General features: G+C 35.5%; 1 protein-coding gene across 2 annotated transcripts in view; it reads right to left on the bottom strand.

Annotated features, from left to right (window-relative positions):
* Positions 1–18,041, bottom strand: part of LOC145673270 (doublesex- and mab-3-related transcription factor A2-like) — a 51,701-nt gene that overhangs the window by 12,411 nt on the left and 21,249 nt on the right. For both annotated transcript variants that reach the window (XM_081742808.1, XM_081742807.1), the window contains one exon: positions 4,492–4,639. In XM_081742808.1, coding sequence (XP_081598934.1) covers positions 4,492–4,639 — 148 coding nt within the window. The remainder of the gene's footprint in view (positions 1–4,491; positions 4,640–18,041) is intronic.

An 18,041-nucleotide genomic window follows, 5' to 3' on the forward strand; every position in this document is an offset into this window, starting at 1 on the left:
CCTCGTTCCCTTTCGCTTTCTAGACGGGGGAGGGAACTTGGTAATGGTATCAAACCTTCATGTGCGGGAGGTCATGTGGTTCGGATTCCACGTTAATCAGTAGGTCCACGTCTCATATAGCCTCGCTGCTGAACGGGACGTTAAACTCAAAATCCATCCATCCAAACCTTCATGTGTAATTACAAAAATTAAATTTATAAACAAATAAGAAATCATCAGTTTATCAGGCTTTAATTGATAATTTATTCACAAGATTCCCTATCAAAGGCGCGGTAGATGAAGTTTCTGTTCTACATGGGTCGACATTGCTAACTGACATGGTCGATATGGAAAAGATGTTGTATGGTGATAGAGAAATGATACTTCTTGCTGAGTATTTCAAACCTGACCAAGAAAAATCGTTATCAGACTTAAGTCTAACAAGTAGATTGTCGATGAGAAGTTGCAGAAATCGGGTAGAAGTATTATCAATTTCCACGACAGAGTGCGAACGGGGATTTCCCCTTATAAATTTACAGATGACTGATATTAGAAATAGACTAAGTGCTCAAACATTGTCTAACTTGTTACTCATCAATGTTAATGGCCCACCGCTAGATATGCTCAAAGTAGACGAGCTAGTTATTTCTTGGCTGAAGGATGGACATCATTCCACTGCGGATGATTTACCGCCAAAAAGTTACCAACAGGAAATAAAAACCCGATTGCAGATTTGTTTTAAGGTGGAAAATTACAAGTTACGGAAAATGTATACTTGTATTACTAATGAATGGCTTATTTGTGTTATTCAACTTTGTACCTAATTTTTAGTAAGTCTCTTCTTTGCTTTAGGTAAACTACTTTGAATAAATATTCATAATAATTGCAATTATGCATATTTGTAACTTAAATTTAACGTGGTGTTTTAGTGATTACACAAATTACAATTATGAGCATACTTTATGGAGATGCTCCCTCATAGGGTACCCGAGCACCTTTATACCCTATGAACAACTGATTTTTCAAGTCTTTTGTGAGAAAAATACTGTGAACTGAGAAACCATAACCTTTTCCATATTGTACAGGGGCATTTTCCTGCGAATAGAAGTTTCTTGTGGAATGCGTTCAGAAATTAACACTTGCAAGAATACTCTCTTAGCACAAGTATATTTTAGGCACACACTAATTTCCCCCCACTTCGAACTGTTTCAATTTCCTCACTGATAAACACTTTACCATTTTATATCGTAAAGGTCAGATCCACCGTTATTGTAACAGAGTGGTGCTTGAATGATTGACTACCAAGTTCAGAAGAGGCCGTGGATCGTGTTCAGAGTTGATGACGATGGATTTTGGTGAGACACAGCAGGTCAAAGTGGATGAGAGTGGTTCATGGTGGGTGGTGGGTCATGGTGGGTCAGAGTGGATCATGGTGGGTGGTGGGTCGTGGGTCAGAGTGGGTCAGTGGGTCGTGGGTCATGTTTTCATTGACCCACGCCAACTCTGGTGAGTATACGCCAAGTAGTCTTGTGTATACGCTATACGTTTGAAAACGATCGAGCGTATACCTACCAAAAATTCTAGCATTACACCACTGGTTCTATGAAACAAAGAGGTCAGGCTTTTCAATATAGGCTATTGTTAATTGTCATTAGTTTGACTACGCTTCATTTCATATTACACAAAGAGCACCAAATTATTAGGTTTTTAAATTGTTCATGAAGACATTGACAACTTTACTTTATAATACTCTTGATAACCGCAGCAATGATATGAAACCCAACTTTCGGTACTGTATTTTATTTTCCCACTATTTTAATACCTAGGAAAATGGCAATTGACACGGAATTTCGTTCAATATTCAGAGTTATGGTTTCCCTCTTACGGATAAAAATTCGTCGGTTCTTGACCATTGTGCTTTTTTATTATTAATTTTAATTATAAGTACACATTCCATTTACAACATAGTTAATCAATCGTGTTATCGCTTGCTTTCTTATATTTTTGTTCCACATAATGCTTAGATTTACAATAATTTTATTAAATCTAAACCTCGACTTTGATGTCTCATATCTCATCAACCAAAGGCCTATGCCTAAAAATATTTCAAAGCATCCTCGTAGCGGTATGGATAGTGTACACATCTGTGACACGGGAGATTCGGGTTCGATTATCGATGGGCGCTCATGTGGTTCGAATCCCATTTTAAGCTGTAGTTCCTCGTTTCATGTAGCTTCGCTGCTGAATGGGACTCGTAAGTCAAACCCAACAGTAATATTTCATATATTTACGAAACAAGTTAAATTCTGCATTACACTAAGTTTGATGATCATACTTATTTCATATGAGGACGTGAGTGGCATTTCTGCAAAAGTCCAAACCCCAATTGTAATGAGCCATTAGTCGGGAATCAATTTGCATAGAAAAATATTTCACATGGATACTAAGCAGGTGAAGCTCTATCACTATGGTAAGTTCGATGAGTTCATCTGGGGACATACACTGTATTTCTGACATTGATCTTTAAATAAAACAAAGAACGAGAAAATGGAAATAAAATCAAAGTTTCCATAGAACAATTACTTAAGGGTCTTCACTACATCGAAATTAAACTACAGCTAATTTTAGAATCTTTCTGTAATATCTTCAAAACAAATAAAAATATTCGAAAAGCAGAAACGGAATGAACTAGACAATATGATTTGGCATGTAATATGGTTATCACAACTCATCTATCTGCTTTGGATTTGCAACTGTAGCAATTTTTGCAGGTTCTATAAATAGCGGCATACCAAAAGCAAATAAGTGAATTGTGGTAAAGGTATCACATGCAAAATCATATTGTCTAATTCACTAGGTTTCTGCTTTTCGAATATTTTTATTTGTTTTGAAGATATTACAGAAAAACTCTAAAATTGGCGGTAGTTTAATTTCGATGTAGTGAAGAGCCTTAATTTTAAAATTTCAGCAGTCATGTAAATTATGGTTATAAATAGGCCTGTACCTCACTACTTTTAAAAAATAAATAAAAAGTGAATGACTCAAAGAGAATAACGAATTTCGAAAATTTAGAAAGCGAGTTAGAGCATTTACAGAAAGTCATAAAATAAACTATTAACGACCTTTCAGGGGACTATTTCTCAAACCTGCTAGTCTTATAATAACTACGCTAACTCTATGGCCTATGGAACCCGGAGGTTCAATGCCACGTTCACAAAAGCTCTCTACTGACTTCCGTTCTTAGCCAACTGGATCCAGTTTCTACTTTGTATTCCTATTTCTGCGAGATCCATTTTAATATTGTCCTCCCATCTGCACCTAGGTGTTCCTAATGACCGTTTTCCGATTGGACTTCCAGTTAAAACTTTGAAAGCCTTCCTACTTTCTTAAATTCTGGCTATATGATCTACCCACCTAAGCCTCCTAGATTTGATGACTCTAACAATGTTTGGTAAACGGTATATTTTATACAGTTGCTCGTTATGAAGCTTCCGTCATTCCCCATGCCCGTTCCTTTTGGTTCCGAATATTTGTTTCAGGACCTTGTTCTCAAATACTTTCACTCTACGTTCTTCCCTCAGAGTAAGCGACAATGTTTCGCAACCATATAGAACAACAGGCATGATTATCGTTTTATATATTTTAAGCTTCAAATTCCTCGACAGAATTAGCGACGACAAGAGAATTTTAACTGAATAGTAACAGGAATTTCCTGTTTTTAGTCGACATTTAATTTCTTCTTGAATATGATTTTCGTTTGTTAATATTCATCCTAGATATTTGAAAGTATCCACTTTATCAAAAGTATTATTTAATATTTTAACGCATCCATAATTTGCTGTATTAATTAGTCTTATAATATTATACTAGTACGAAAATTTTCAGAATCAAATCTTTTACAATTGTATACTTAAGATCATGACAAATTAGAGATCTCAGCTTTAGTACTTAGAAATGATTTTGACTATTATTCTAGTGTTTCTGCTTCATAGTATTTTACTTATTGTTAAAAAAAATACAAAACTAGTAGCTTTGAGAAATAATCCTCAGGTCGCTTCGAATCAGGCCCGTATCCAAGGGGGTCTAGGGGGGCCGGGCCTCCTCTAAATTTTTGCGGGCCCCCCTAAAATTTTCACCGTAGGTTTGCAAATGAACTATAATATGGTGATGAACTATAATATTTTTGGATCGGGCCCCCCCTAACTTCAGCCGGGCCCCCCTACATTTTTGGGTTGGCTACCGGAATGCTTCGAATAGATCAAAAATCTGTGTGTACTTTATGACTTCATAATTGTCGAACAGTCAAATTTCTGGACTGTATTAAATATGCCGAAAGCAATAATTAATTCATTACCATTTTAAAGTACTAAACTGCCCCTTTCTAAATGTACTTTCTGTATATAATTTATATCATATTTAAATAGAAAATATACTCATTTCTCGTTCAAAGTTAACATATACCTTAAATAAAACTTTTTTTATGCAGAAGAAGTAAAGAATTTATATAATTACCATCATGAATCTGGTCCTTTTTAGGTTCTGTGATGGACATTCCAAAGATGGGGCCTGGAGGAAGATAACCAAACTGATGACCAGTAGCCATTGCACGTAGTCCAAGAGCAATTGCATCTTCTGCAGCTTGCTGTCTTTTTAGAGCCACCTACAAACAGAAAAGAGTAAATATAATCCATAAGAAAATTATAACTGTGTTATTAATTTCTAAATGTGTCAATATTGTCGAGTTCTAATTTTAATCTTCATTTCAAAACTATTAATGAAACTAGGGTTAAAAGATAGCATAATACAAAGCTTTAGCAATATTTCTGAATCTCTCATGTATGTACAGCTATAGGCTACTTTTTATGAAAGAAAAACTACGTACACTTCTAATATAAATAAAATAAAGAGTTTGTTTGTTTGTCTGTCTGTGTGCGGACTGGGACCGAGAGTGGACCGAGAGTTACCAAATTTTGGTCAGGGGTACCTTTTCCCAGGCCCCAGATCAAGACGAAGCTCTTTTTTTTTTTTTCAAATTTCGAACCAGAGGGTCTCAGGGGGGCGTTTACCGGAACCGGCTTGGGAACCAGACAAATTGACCGAGAGTTACCAAATTTTAGTCACGAATACCTTGATCAGGCTCCAGACCAGAGTTAAATATTTCTGTCAAAATTCGAACCCGGGCGTTTACCGGGACATGTAAAAGTAGTAGAAAATGACCGATATTAGTGTCGAATTCATAGTTTTCGCGGTCGCTGAAATCAATGGTGAAACTCCGATCACATTAACTTCCAAATTCACGCTATTCGGCTCCGGATCGGGGGTCAAAGGGGGGGGGGGGGTGAGATACCGAGACATAAAAGTAATCCAAAATGACCGATATTAAAAAAAGCCTGCGACAAATATCTACGCATTTCAGCTAAACGAATAAAACGCAAGCTCTGGCGTGACGTTGTCAGGTAGTAAAGGGGTGTGGCTATGGGCAAGCAGACAAACTACAACGCGATCAGGTAGCAGGGGATAGACGTGGATGTGTGCAAAACAGGGACGTAGTGTCCATTAAGGCTATAAGGCTTAGCCTATCCATTTATTTATACATCAGCCTGAAATGTTGCTTTTGAATATTGATACAATTAATTTTATTAAAATGGATTTATTTTATAATACGTTGTTTAAACATCAAGCGAGTTGAAGCGAAGCTTCTGGAAGAACGCATTGAAGGCTATCGGCGGCCAGCCTTCCGCTTCTGTCATGGAATTAGGAGAATTGGGCGGTGCCAATCGCTTTCCCGCCACCCTCAGCAGACGAAAACTTCTTGAGCTATACACAAATTCAACATGATGCAACGAAAGTGGACGAATGTTGACGAAGGCTAGCCTTTCGGGTGTTTGGGGAAACAAAAGCGACAGGATGCGGTCTTGGAAGAAAGTATAGAACAGAGACTATGAAAAATTTAGAAGCTCACATTCAGTAACGAGGTTTGACCAAGAAAAAAAAAAGAGAGAGAGAGAGAGACAGAGAGAATAAAAATGTTATGTTATTATGAATAGTATTAATTCATCAGGGAGCTTATTGAGTACTGGTTTGCGTTATCACAGCGTAAAATTTATATTTTAGTTTTCGATAATTGGCATAGCAGTTATGTTGTATTTTTTGCGTTGCGTTGCTATCCGCAAGTTTTCGAAGATCGATTCTGAAGACCTCAGATGATTTATAGTTTCTCATTTTCATACTTTCAATCTAAAAATAGCTTTTTCTGTAAAAATAATCAATTGACTGTGAGCTAGTGCTGCACTGTTTTCAATTAGTATGCTGATATGTGTTGTTGTGGGTGAAGTGCTTAATTTTGTCTATGATTTGGGGAAGTTACACTTAAGATCGTCCTATAACTATCCGTTTTTATTTGTTTCTTTGAAACAGTAATACAGTGTATGTGTGATATGCGAGTATTGCATATGTAAGGAAACCGTATGTGTAAGGGAAATATGAAGCAGAACCACTCATACTTTTTCTTGCATTGTATGAAAAATATATTGCACGAATTAGCATTTTTCTATCAAGCATTACAGCGTAGTCAGAACACTACGACGTGATCGTTTAAATAAGGGTGGGATAGTTTTTTTGGGGGATGGTAACTTAAATTCACTTTACACTCATATATACATACAACAAAAACTGCAAGTTTCAGGGGATTGGGCCCCCCCTAGCCACCCTCTACCTACGAATCTAATTTCAGCCTACCCATTTCAAAACTTCACGCTACGTTACTGGTGCAAAATAAACGTGGCAATACTGCTGGCCTCTCATTTGCTAGCAGCATTTAAAGGGAACTTGGAGCGCTGCCTTCAAATGCCAAGATGTTTGTCACACCGTTTAGTTTTTAAATATAAAGAATTCCATGTGAGAGATGTACGGGTACTTGTGTGGTGTTTTTTTTTTTAATGGTCGAAGTCCCTTTCAAGCACAAAGGATATATGAAACGAAACCTGCTGCTTAAATGTGGGATCTAATTTGTATCACGTGGTCTTGCACATACTCATTCCACCACTTCTTCCATCATCGTTCACTTGCTTAAATCAGGTGTCTCCCTTAGCCTAAAGGGCATATTCGTGGGATGTTAAACTGAAAGATTTCATTTCATTTTAAAATGTATATACCTTTGCTTAACGCTCACAACTTGAAACTTTTGGAGTAATTTCTCTATTGAAGGAAGGAGATGAAACACAATTTTAAAGAAGTTAGGTGTTTTCCGTTAGATGACCAAGCATTTTGAAAAGAATAAGCGTCAATCTATTTTGAAAGAACTACAATAATAGTTAGAATTGAGATTCTACCACAGACACATACAAAATACTTGGCCAAGGAACCCATCCCTATTGGTTTGCATCAGCACAACGCTAGATTTGCATTTTAGTTTGCAATAGTCGTCATAGGAGTAATAACTATTTGTTTCATTTCTGCGTTGCACTGCGATTCGCAATTTTTACGCAAAATGTTACGGAACATGATTCCAGGCTATACACTATATATTTCACGGCGTTGCTATAAGATGGTTTGGAATATCACAATAATGCCAGTTAAGCATTGCTCTTGATTATATTGCAAAAAAAAAAAAAAAGAAAAAAAAGAAAAGAAAAGAAAAAAAGAAAAGAAAAGAAAAAAACAAAGAAAAGAAAAAAGAAAGAAAGAAAGAAAGAGAAAGAAAAATTATTTTAATAATAGTAATATAATAACAGCAATAATACAGTAATTTCACTCTGCCTACAGCTTCGAAATCAATTACACTTGAGATATGTACCACCGAAACAAAATCTCATGCATCCCTTCTTTCACCTACTATAAGCTGTTATTCTTTACTTGAGCGAAAAACATAGGACTACTAATACGTAATAATAATGACTGTATTTGAAGTCGTCAGGAAATTCTCTTACTATAATTTACCGAACCCTACAACAAGTTTTTGCTTTCGATATCAATAAATTTGATACCGGTAATGAAAAATTAAACCAGTTTCTACAGTAAGTAGCCAACAAGAATTCCATGATTAGTTCGTTTATTATTTGGCACTGGCACCAATAAACTCTCCTAACTCCGGAATCGCCTAGCAATTTATCTTTACCCCTACTAGCTGTATGCACGCACATGTACTTTCTCTTAACCCATCAACAACAATTCACTCTTTTTCTTATTTATTTATTAATTATTTTATTTAATTATTATTTATCACTTTTACAGGGCAGGGGATACGTACACGCAGTACTATGGTAAACAAATCCAAGAGTTGATTTGTTGGTTTTGAGTTGATTTTGAGTTTAACATCCCTTTCAACAACGAAGGTATATGAGACGGAACCTACTGATTAACGTGAAATATGAACCATATGAGCTCCCGCAGGGAATCGAACCCGAGTCTCTCACGCCAAAGGCGTTTACGCTAACTGCTTAGCAATGAAGGAGCTCCTTATCTTGGTTTTATCCAAATCAACATTATCAAAGACATATATTTTTTTAAAAAAATCCGCTTTCTATGGTAAAATGTATCATTGATAAAACTGATATATTACAGCTTAAAATCCTTGTTTGGAGTATGATAAATTGAAAACAAAAAAGAGGAAATTCACTGACTCATTTATCATCAGATCAGGTAAACTCTCGAGCATAAGAACTTGAAATTTTGTAGTAATGTTCTTTATCTCTACATTGCGGATAAGACTAGTTTCCAAAATCCAATCACGTAATGGTAGGTAAGAAGAATAAAGATTTGTCATTACTATTATATATTTACACATTTATAGAACATAAGTTATACATTTATACATAAGTTATACAAGTTATACATTTATAGAACATAACATCAAAAATAATGTTTGAAAACATATTTTGAAAGGAACTGAGACTTTCCTCGATTTTGAAATTTGTATAATTTGAGTTGTCTTAATTAAAAATATGGTGACACCAGAAGAAACAAGAGAAGTAATTAGATATCGCCTCGGTTATGGTTTTTGGACATCTTCACTTCTATTGCCTGAATATAATTAAGTTCCATCATCTTACCGATCAAAGATAACTCACATCTTGACCTACAGAAAATGATATCTCATTGCACATATTTATTAAATAAATTTTATTTAATCATTTTGTAATTTATATGTGTGTACCTAAATATCAAAAACAGAAACTGCTTTTTTTTTGATTGAAAATCTGAGCAGAAAACGAAGCAGTATGAAATCTTTCGTTGAATTCCATTACATGATTCATCACTAATTCTTTCCTAGCAGGCAATTCGCCAAGTTGATTGGATATTTATACCTTCATAGAAATAATATTGCTGGTTGGTTACATACAGTTTACCAGCAGACAAAGAACCGTAGAAATAGATTGCTTTTACTGTCAATCGTTAGTTGAAAATTTCTGGATAACAAATGTGCGTTTCTACTATGCAAAAGAGTGTTTATGTTCCTATCAGCAGCGTTTCTAAGGCAAAAAATACAATTAGTCATTTAATGGAATTTGCACTTCAGTAAAAACGTAAGTTTACGTCTCATAAAGCCACGGTCTAAACGGGACGTTAACTCCTGAATTAGTCCCAGAAGCGACAGTCCTATTAGCGACAGGAACTGTTATCTGTCTTATGAGCGACCGATTCATTTACATTGAGATGATGGAAGATGATATGATTCCCTCTCGTGAAATATGTTTGCCTCTGGCGTTATTAGCGCCCGAACAACCTTGCTACGAAAAATGTACGTGCCAGTAATACAGTTCATCAAATATATTTTCCCTCTACTGTGAGTGCAAATAAAACTTATTTTAATTTTGAGTTAGATTTGACATAAAACGTATCAAATAACTTAGCGAGACAACAGGGACATTTCCATGAAAAGTATATTCTTATGTAATTATTGAAAATCCAGTTGTAATATATCCTTTCTTCAAAAGCTCTGTTTTCTGTACTTAATTTGATTTAAATCTAATTACTCACTAAGCACAGTAATATATTTTATTTTTAAAAAACTTAAACGTGTAACAGTTTCGCCAACTATCTACTTTTTTAGACTTCCAAAGACGCTGAATAAAATAAAAAAAAAAGTCAATGACAAAAGACAGCTTTTGAGATCCTTTACATCTGATTGGCTATTCTCAACCAATCTCACCAATTACAATGCAGTTCACTCTAAACAATCCAAAAGGTAAACAAACTCTTTAAACTACCTTCCCCCTATTGTAAGCTACTAAAACGTAAACTAATTGCTTAATTTGCCTTCCTTCCTTGTTTTGGCTTATACATAAAAGTTTGTCGTATAGCAATCTGAAATACGAGTAATCCCTTATAACTAGACGAACTGTTAAGTCCTGCGAGAGATTTGTAACTTGTGTAATAATTTCTTCGAATACATTTTTTTAGATTTCTTTGATATCCTCAAGTGGTGAACACCCTCTTTCCATGGGCGCCCGATGGGAAGGCAGGGATCACCCCCATGGCTCACGAAAATGTATACGTAATATAGCAAACCACGTATATTAAATACCAGATATACCAGACATGGTACAGCAACCATGAAGATGCCCCTCCCTAGAAAATTTTCTTCGGGCGCCCCTACCTCTTTCTGGTTTCTTTCTTATGCCATAAACATATTCAATCTAAACTTATGCTCCGCATAATTTTAACATGAAATTTTTAATTATATTAGAATCATAGACAAAGGCGGAGCTACTCTAAATATTTAGTTAGTTTTCCCCTTGATATAGTCAGTGTATTCAAAGTAATTCAAAAATATTTAGGAAAAAAATTAGAAAATATTGTTAGTGTAATGAGAGTAGTCTCACGTATTAAATTTAGGTAGAGCGAAATTTTTCATAGTACATTTTGTTAGGTTCTAAATCGCATTAGCATGAAACAAGTTAAAGAAGAGAGAACCTTGTCTTCTTCCATTATCTTAGTATGAACGAATCGGTGACTCATAGAGCAGTTAACAGATCGAATCGGTCGCTCATAGGACAGTTAACAGTTCCTGTCGCTAATAGGAATGTCGCAAGTGGGACGACACCTAACTCCTAACCAACCTTTAAATTGCTATACTCAGGATTGTGTTTGCTCAATCTTTTGATTCCAGAATTTGTAATCTAGCGAAACTTAAAAAAATAAAAGTGTTCTATAGATCGAATCTCGTAGCCGAAGTGGCCTGGAATCATGTCTTTGTATTTTTGTTACCTCTATAAATTACGTGAAGCACTATATCAAGTGTATGATATGACCCCCTAAACTTTACACTGTATCCCCTGTAAGGTTTTACAAATTGGAGCTTGATTGGTTTTGTATTCGATGGCATAATAAAATAAGTGAGCCAAAAAGGAATTCTATTACCAACTGAGAATTATATGACTCTTCAACGAAGAAGGTAACCTATTAACTCTAACTTCCACAATGCAACACGAAATCATCGTCGTCATAGGTATTCTGTCATTGCTGGAGATCATATGCCACAACTAACGAGCTTCCGTGCTCCACGCTCTTCAGCTAACTTCTTCGTCTTCACGTACGATTTTTCTGTTTTTAATATCGTTCAATTGTAGTCTCCTTCGTTTCCTCCCTCTCTTTCTTGCCACCATACCGTCTAGCATGTCCCTCATGATATAGTTTCTTCTTAGCCAATGTCCCAATCTCAGTTTCTCTTCTTCTTTTCAATAATATCTAAGACTGTTATTTTCTCCTCCACCATTTCAAACACCCTCTCATTCGTTTTCTGTTCGATCCAGCTAATTCTCTTCATTCTTGTCCACACCCACATTCCAAAAGCTTCCAGTTGTTTTTCGTCACTTTTGCATAATGTCCATGTTTCTGCCCCATATGGTACAATACTTCATACGAAGCATTTTATTAGTTTTTCTCAATTTTTTTATTCAAGTTTCCACAAAATAGCCTTTTTCTTCCTCCTAAAGGCTTCTTTCGTCATTCCTATCCTTGCTTTTATTTCACATTCGCACTTCATATTATCAATAATACCCAGATATCGAAAACTAGTCATCTATTCTATTTTCTCCCTTTTACTTCTATATTTGATATCGACCGCTTCGTTCCAATCACCATAGCTTTTGTCTTTCTAACATTTATTTTCATCGCATGTTCTTCATAGCGCTTCCTCAAGTTTTCTATAATCTTATTGATTTCCTTTTCTGATTCCGCAACAAGCACCATATCATCTGTAAACTGTGTGCTCCTAATCATTTACCTCCTACCGAAATGCTGTCTTCATTATATAGGCTCTCTTTCATTATCTCTTCTAGATAAATATTAAATATTGTTGGCGAGAAACAGCATCCTTGTCGAACTTCCCTTCCAAGTACACTCTCCTCTGTCATTTTCTCTTCTATTCTATCACCTATTTGTTGCTTCGTATATAAGTTTATTATGAGTCTTCGATATTTCCATTCCAACCCAACGATCTTTTGAATTTCCAACTGCAATTCTCAATTTACGCGGTCAAAATCCTTTTTCTAGATCAATAAATACAACATACACCTCTTTCTTTTTTCCTTTAAACCTTTCACTGATTACCCTTAATAATCCAATTGTATCTCTTGTGCCCTTGCCACTCTTGAATCAGAAATATTCCTTCTCAACTTTCTCATTTGTTTTTCCATACAACCGTCTCTTGAATATTCGAAGCAAAATTTTTGCTCCACTATAGTAGACTAATAGTTTTATAATCCTCACATTTCTCTGGGTTCGATTTCTTAGCTATCGGTATCATGATCGTCGTCAAGAAGTCCTTTGACTACTCTCCTGATTCATATATTTCACTGCAGAGCCGGACAAGTCTTTCTTGCCCTTATCTCCCACATTGTCATGAATTCGATTGGTATATTATTTATCCCGGTTGCCTTTCCATTTTTAATCTCGGATATATCTTTTTCAAATTCATTCCCAAGAATACAAACCCTTTATCTTCCTCATCACCTTCATTTTCTACTTCAACATGGTCTATCCCTACTCTCATGTATGTCCTCATCATATTCTTTTCTTCTTCCTAAAATTCAGTTCTTTCGTTGATTACGTTCCCATTCTTATTTTCTACTACTATCATAATACCCCCTTGTTTACTCTGAAGTCCCATATATTTCAACTCCCTGTATATTTCCTCATATGTTCTCGCATTTGCTTTCGTAAAACTCTGCCTGTTTCCCTTTGTAACTCGTTATTTAACTTCCTGTACATCTCTTCAGTATCAATCTGTTTCCACGTCTTCCTTTCCCTCATTTTCTGCAAAATCTGTTCTGTAAACCAGAATTTCTTAGCCGCTTTGTGTTCGCGATATCCTACTACTTCTGTTGCAGCTTGCTGTATGCAAAGTTTAATATACTCCCACCATCTGTTACAACCTGCATCTTCCTTTCCTCGTTTGTGTATTTTTCTTCGAATTTTCCAACGAAAAGATTTCGACTTTTTTGTTTTCCAACTTTTCAGTATTCAATATGTTATTGCCTACTTCCTTTCGCCTACATTTTTCAGATTTGAGGATATTAATTTGCTGTAAACGATGTTGTGATATTTATCCTTATTGGAAACAATCCGTGTGATTGGATGTCATACTTATCTAAGCACTTTCCCGAAATAAAGCCCTTTAAAAATACAAATTTCAATCCTCTCGAACCTTTCCTCCCTCCCTCCCTATTTATTCGAAATGTATTATATCATGGCCGCAATATTCTACACTATGATACTTCGGATGTGCATTGCCTTGTCCATTGCACACGGGTTATTACTGTTCTAGAAGCCTCCAAAATTTTTCTATTTGAAATACAATAGCGCTCTTATTTTGTAATTCTGAATAATTAATGTGGTATAATTTTTTTTTTGGTTTTACATACTGATTTTAAATTTGTAATAATCTCAAGTAGGATCATTGGAAAGAAATACAAATATATGTTGTATTGACAACGTTGTTAATCTTATGGTATTACAGAGTGTGTTAAAGAATGTTTTTCAGCCGATATTTGTATCCTGCAAAATTTCAGCGATTCCTATCTCTTAGTTTAAAAGTTACACACAAGTTTCAAGATAAACGATCCACTATGCACATAGGTTAATTTTTCGGCACGTCTTACTGAACTTATTGTTATTTGACAATAGAAAAGTATTATTACACAACTTCCAGTTAATATAAAATATGAGTTCTAAAATGTAATGTGTACCGTAACTGTGGAGGCAAAATTTTGATGAAAATGTGAGTATTACATTCGAATATACTAAATACAATTTTCATAATTTCAATTGGTCATAATTATGTTGCAGAACAGTGTTGATAGAATAGTTTATAATACGGTCGGTCACATAGTATAAGTACAGAGGGTGAATTATAAATATTGATACCCTCACTAGCTTTTAGACGACGTATTTCTATACATATTTATCAATATTTTTGTATATTATCCAATACCTTTAAAATAGAATTTTATCAATATTTAATACTAAAATTATTTGTTTATTTCTTGCAGGTTAAAAAGGACAAGCAATATCGTCTCATTCGTAAGTTTTTACTTTATAAATTCCAGTTGGGATATTATGCGGTGGATGTCACTAGAAATATAAGTCATGCAAAGGGACAGGGTGCTGTGAGTCATGTTACCGTGAAAAGATAGTTCCCAAAATTCAAATCTGAAAATGAGGATTTGGAAGATAAAGCATACTACCTTTGTCATCAACTATCTTTGACTCCACTCTCTTCACCAAACAGTTGAGATAAATCAATCTACCAGCAGCAGAACTCGGTACTTTAGAGTGAAGCATTGTGCGTCATCTTTACTTACTATGGAAGATGAATAGATGTTGCCGAGTTGTACTGCATGATTTGACTCTAGCACAAGCTCAGCGACGTGTGAATGTGTGTCATCAGGTGCTACAAAACCCTTGTGATAATGTTTACCTCCTAATTGTGACATCAGATTTTAAAAAAATAGGTTTTCTACTGTAATCCAAACAAGAGGGTTCCAGCACAACGTGTTGTTCGTATGGTGGAAACCTGAAGGGATAGTCTACCATAAATTTGTTTCAATTGCCCTTGGATTCACAGCTGAACTTTACATTTAACAACTCCAGGTAATGTAAACTGCTTTGCCTCAGAAAAATCCAAATTTGGTCAACCGCAGACAAGTTCTACTGCCGCTCCACCAACCGTGGCACAATCAATTCTCCCAAAAATACAGAACTTGATGGTGTGGAACTTTTATCTCATCCAGCTTATAGCTTCGATCTTGCCATCAGCGACTATCATATCTTCAGGTCCGTGGCTCAGTTTCTGAGTGGGAGGACTTTCAGAAACCAAGAGGAGGTGTGGGAACGGAGTTCTCTTTTCATCCATACCAAAAGGCAGGTATCATGCCGGAATTCAAAGTTTGGCTCATTGTAGGATAAACACCATTGAACATAATGGACTTTATTTTGCAGATTGATGAACTGGACATCAAGTGCGAAAGTGAAATAAAAGCAAGGATAGGAATGGCGAAAGAAGCCTTTAGGAGGAAGAAAAATCTGTTGTGTGAGACCTTGAATAAAGAGTTGAGGGAAAAAAAACTCATAAAATGCTTCGTGTAGAGTGTTGTACTGTATGGGGCGGGAACGTGGACATTACGTAAAAGTAGTGAAAATCGACTGGAAGCCTTTGACATGTGGGTGTGGAGAAGAATGGAAAGAATTAGTTGGGTCGAGCGGAAAACGAATGAGAGAGTGTTAGAATTTGTGGGGGAGAAATGAACACTTTTAGATATTATTAAGAGGAGGAAGAGAAACTGGTTGGGACATTGCCTAAGAAGAAATTGTATCATGAGGGACGTGCTAGAGGGTATGGTGGCGGGAAAAAGAGGGAGGGGCGAAGGAGACTACAATTAATGGATGATATAAAAACAGAAAGATCATACTTGCAGACAAAGAGGTTAGCGGAGGAACGTGGAGCATGGAAGCTTCTCAGCTGCGGCAAGTGACCTGCCAGTAAGGACAGAATACCTATGATGATGATAATGAACTGGATATCAATATATATGACTCACCTTCTCTAATATAGCTGTAAAAAAGAAAGTTACATCAATTGAAATTATATACAATAGTCTGTATAAAACGGAATATATCCTCATGCTCATGATGTAGCTATTAACCAAAGTGCCTCTTTATCAACATAATTATGTATATGCAGGCCCATATTTATATATTGTGCGCCCCTGTGCTCTCAATAATTTGCCGCTCTCCAACCCGAAAACGACCAATATTATAATTGAATTCATAGTTTTTGGGGTCGCTGAGATGAATAGTGACAGTTTTACTCCGATTCAACTTCAAGGTCATACTCCACTCCCCAGGGAGGGGGGAGGGATTTTAAAAGTAATCGAAAACGACAGATATTAGTTTTGAATTCATAGTTTTCGAGATTGCTGAGTTTAACGGTATCAGTTTTCATTATGTTCAAGTTCATCCTCGCCCCTTTGGGTGGGGGTGGGAGAAGATGTTTTTTAAAAAATAATCAGATAAGTTAGGTAATTAGTAACTACTGTAATTAGAGCGAATTAAACACAGTAACATATTTTCTCGCGCTTGCACGGAACTCTGCGGGTTGCTAGTTTTAAATATTACTTTATTGTGAATCTTTAAAAAAAATCCTGAAGGCCGCGGTGGCTCAGTTTTAGAGCGTTCACCTCTGGTGCATAGGGTCCTTGGTTCGATCCCAGCTCGCGCCATGTGAGCTTTGTGGTGGACAAACACCGTGTACGTGGGTTTTCTACGGGTTCTTCCGTTTCCTCACACTTTCTTCATTCCATCATTTTATTCATCATCATCACTATCTCCTTTACCCCTCCTTTAACCGTGAGACGTAAAACTGAAAGATTTCATTTAATTTTAAAAATCCAAAATTTTGCCACCCCATAAATTCTGTCGCCCTGTCCTCGGGCACAGAATAGCACTTACCTAAATACGGACCGGTGTATATGCAATGGAAACAAAATTTCTGTGCAGCTTAAAGCTATATTACTCTTAAATAAATCAGACTTGTATTTCTTCACAATACATCTAAGGTAAAACTCATAGACGTACGAGGTTGCTTGTACTCTTTATAGAAATATTGAAATAACATTTTTTAATAGAAGTAAAAATAATTGGAAACAAATTAGTTTATACGTTATTTCCGAATTCCGGTGTCTACTTTATTACTTTTTACAACCACAAACTAGCAACTGGTAACCAGAAAATAAGGCCATATTGTAACTACAAGTGTGCGGATACTTTAATATTGAATCGACAAAGAGAATCTATATCTAGAAACGAGCTGAAATCCGTCAACAAATGTTTATTTAACAGATCAAGCGGTAAAATCATCACTAGTGCTGAATGGATTTCAATATACGAAGAAACCAACAGATAAATACAGCTTTGGATGGAAAGCTGTCCTTAGATTAAATAAATACCGTTTCAACAGGCTTATTTTTTTGTTTTGTTTTCTCAGTTACAGTGAAAAGAGTGACTAATGTAGTTATAATTAAAATAGAAATATGAAGTGAATTGAAACAACTTTTTTTTTTTTTTTTTTTTTTTTTTTAAAGTTTTTGAACACGAAGAAGCAGCAGGAATATGCATATACTAAAACAATTTGACAAAACGTATTGCAAATGTGTACATGTACTATTTGTATTGTTTGTTTATCGGGAATTTCACGTCTCTTTCAGCCGTGAGAATTTAAGACAGATTGAACTATTTAAAGTATGCAAAGAGTATTATTTACAAGAAACTCGAACTAAAAAGAAGATCAGATGTCAAAGTAAAATTTCACCCACATGAATCATAATATGGTTAGTTAAATATTGTAATTAGAGTACTATAACAGTACCAAACATTATCTGCTCCAATGACGGATCTTGATGGAAGTAGTATCGATAAAAAAATAATAATAATAATAAAATAAATCTTTATCCCTTCAAACTAATTCATTGAATTCTACCGCACAACGGGGCTACTTTGACATTTAGGGTTACTTTGACATAGAGTGGGGCTACTTTGACAGATGAGCAATTCGTGCTTCCTAT

The sequence above is a fragment of the Thermobia domestica genome, chromosome 16, assembly GCF_964235325.1.
Source record: "Thermobia domestica chromosome 16, izTheDome1.hap1.1, whole genome shotgun sequence".
NCBI lineage: Eukaryota > Metazoa > Arthropoda > Insecta > Zygentoma > Lepismatidae > Thermobia > Thermobia domestica.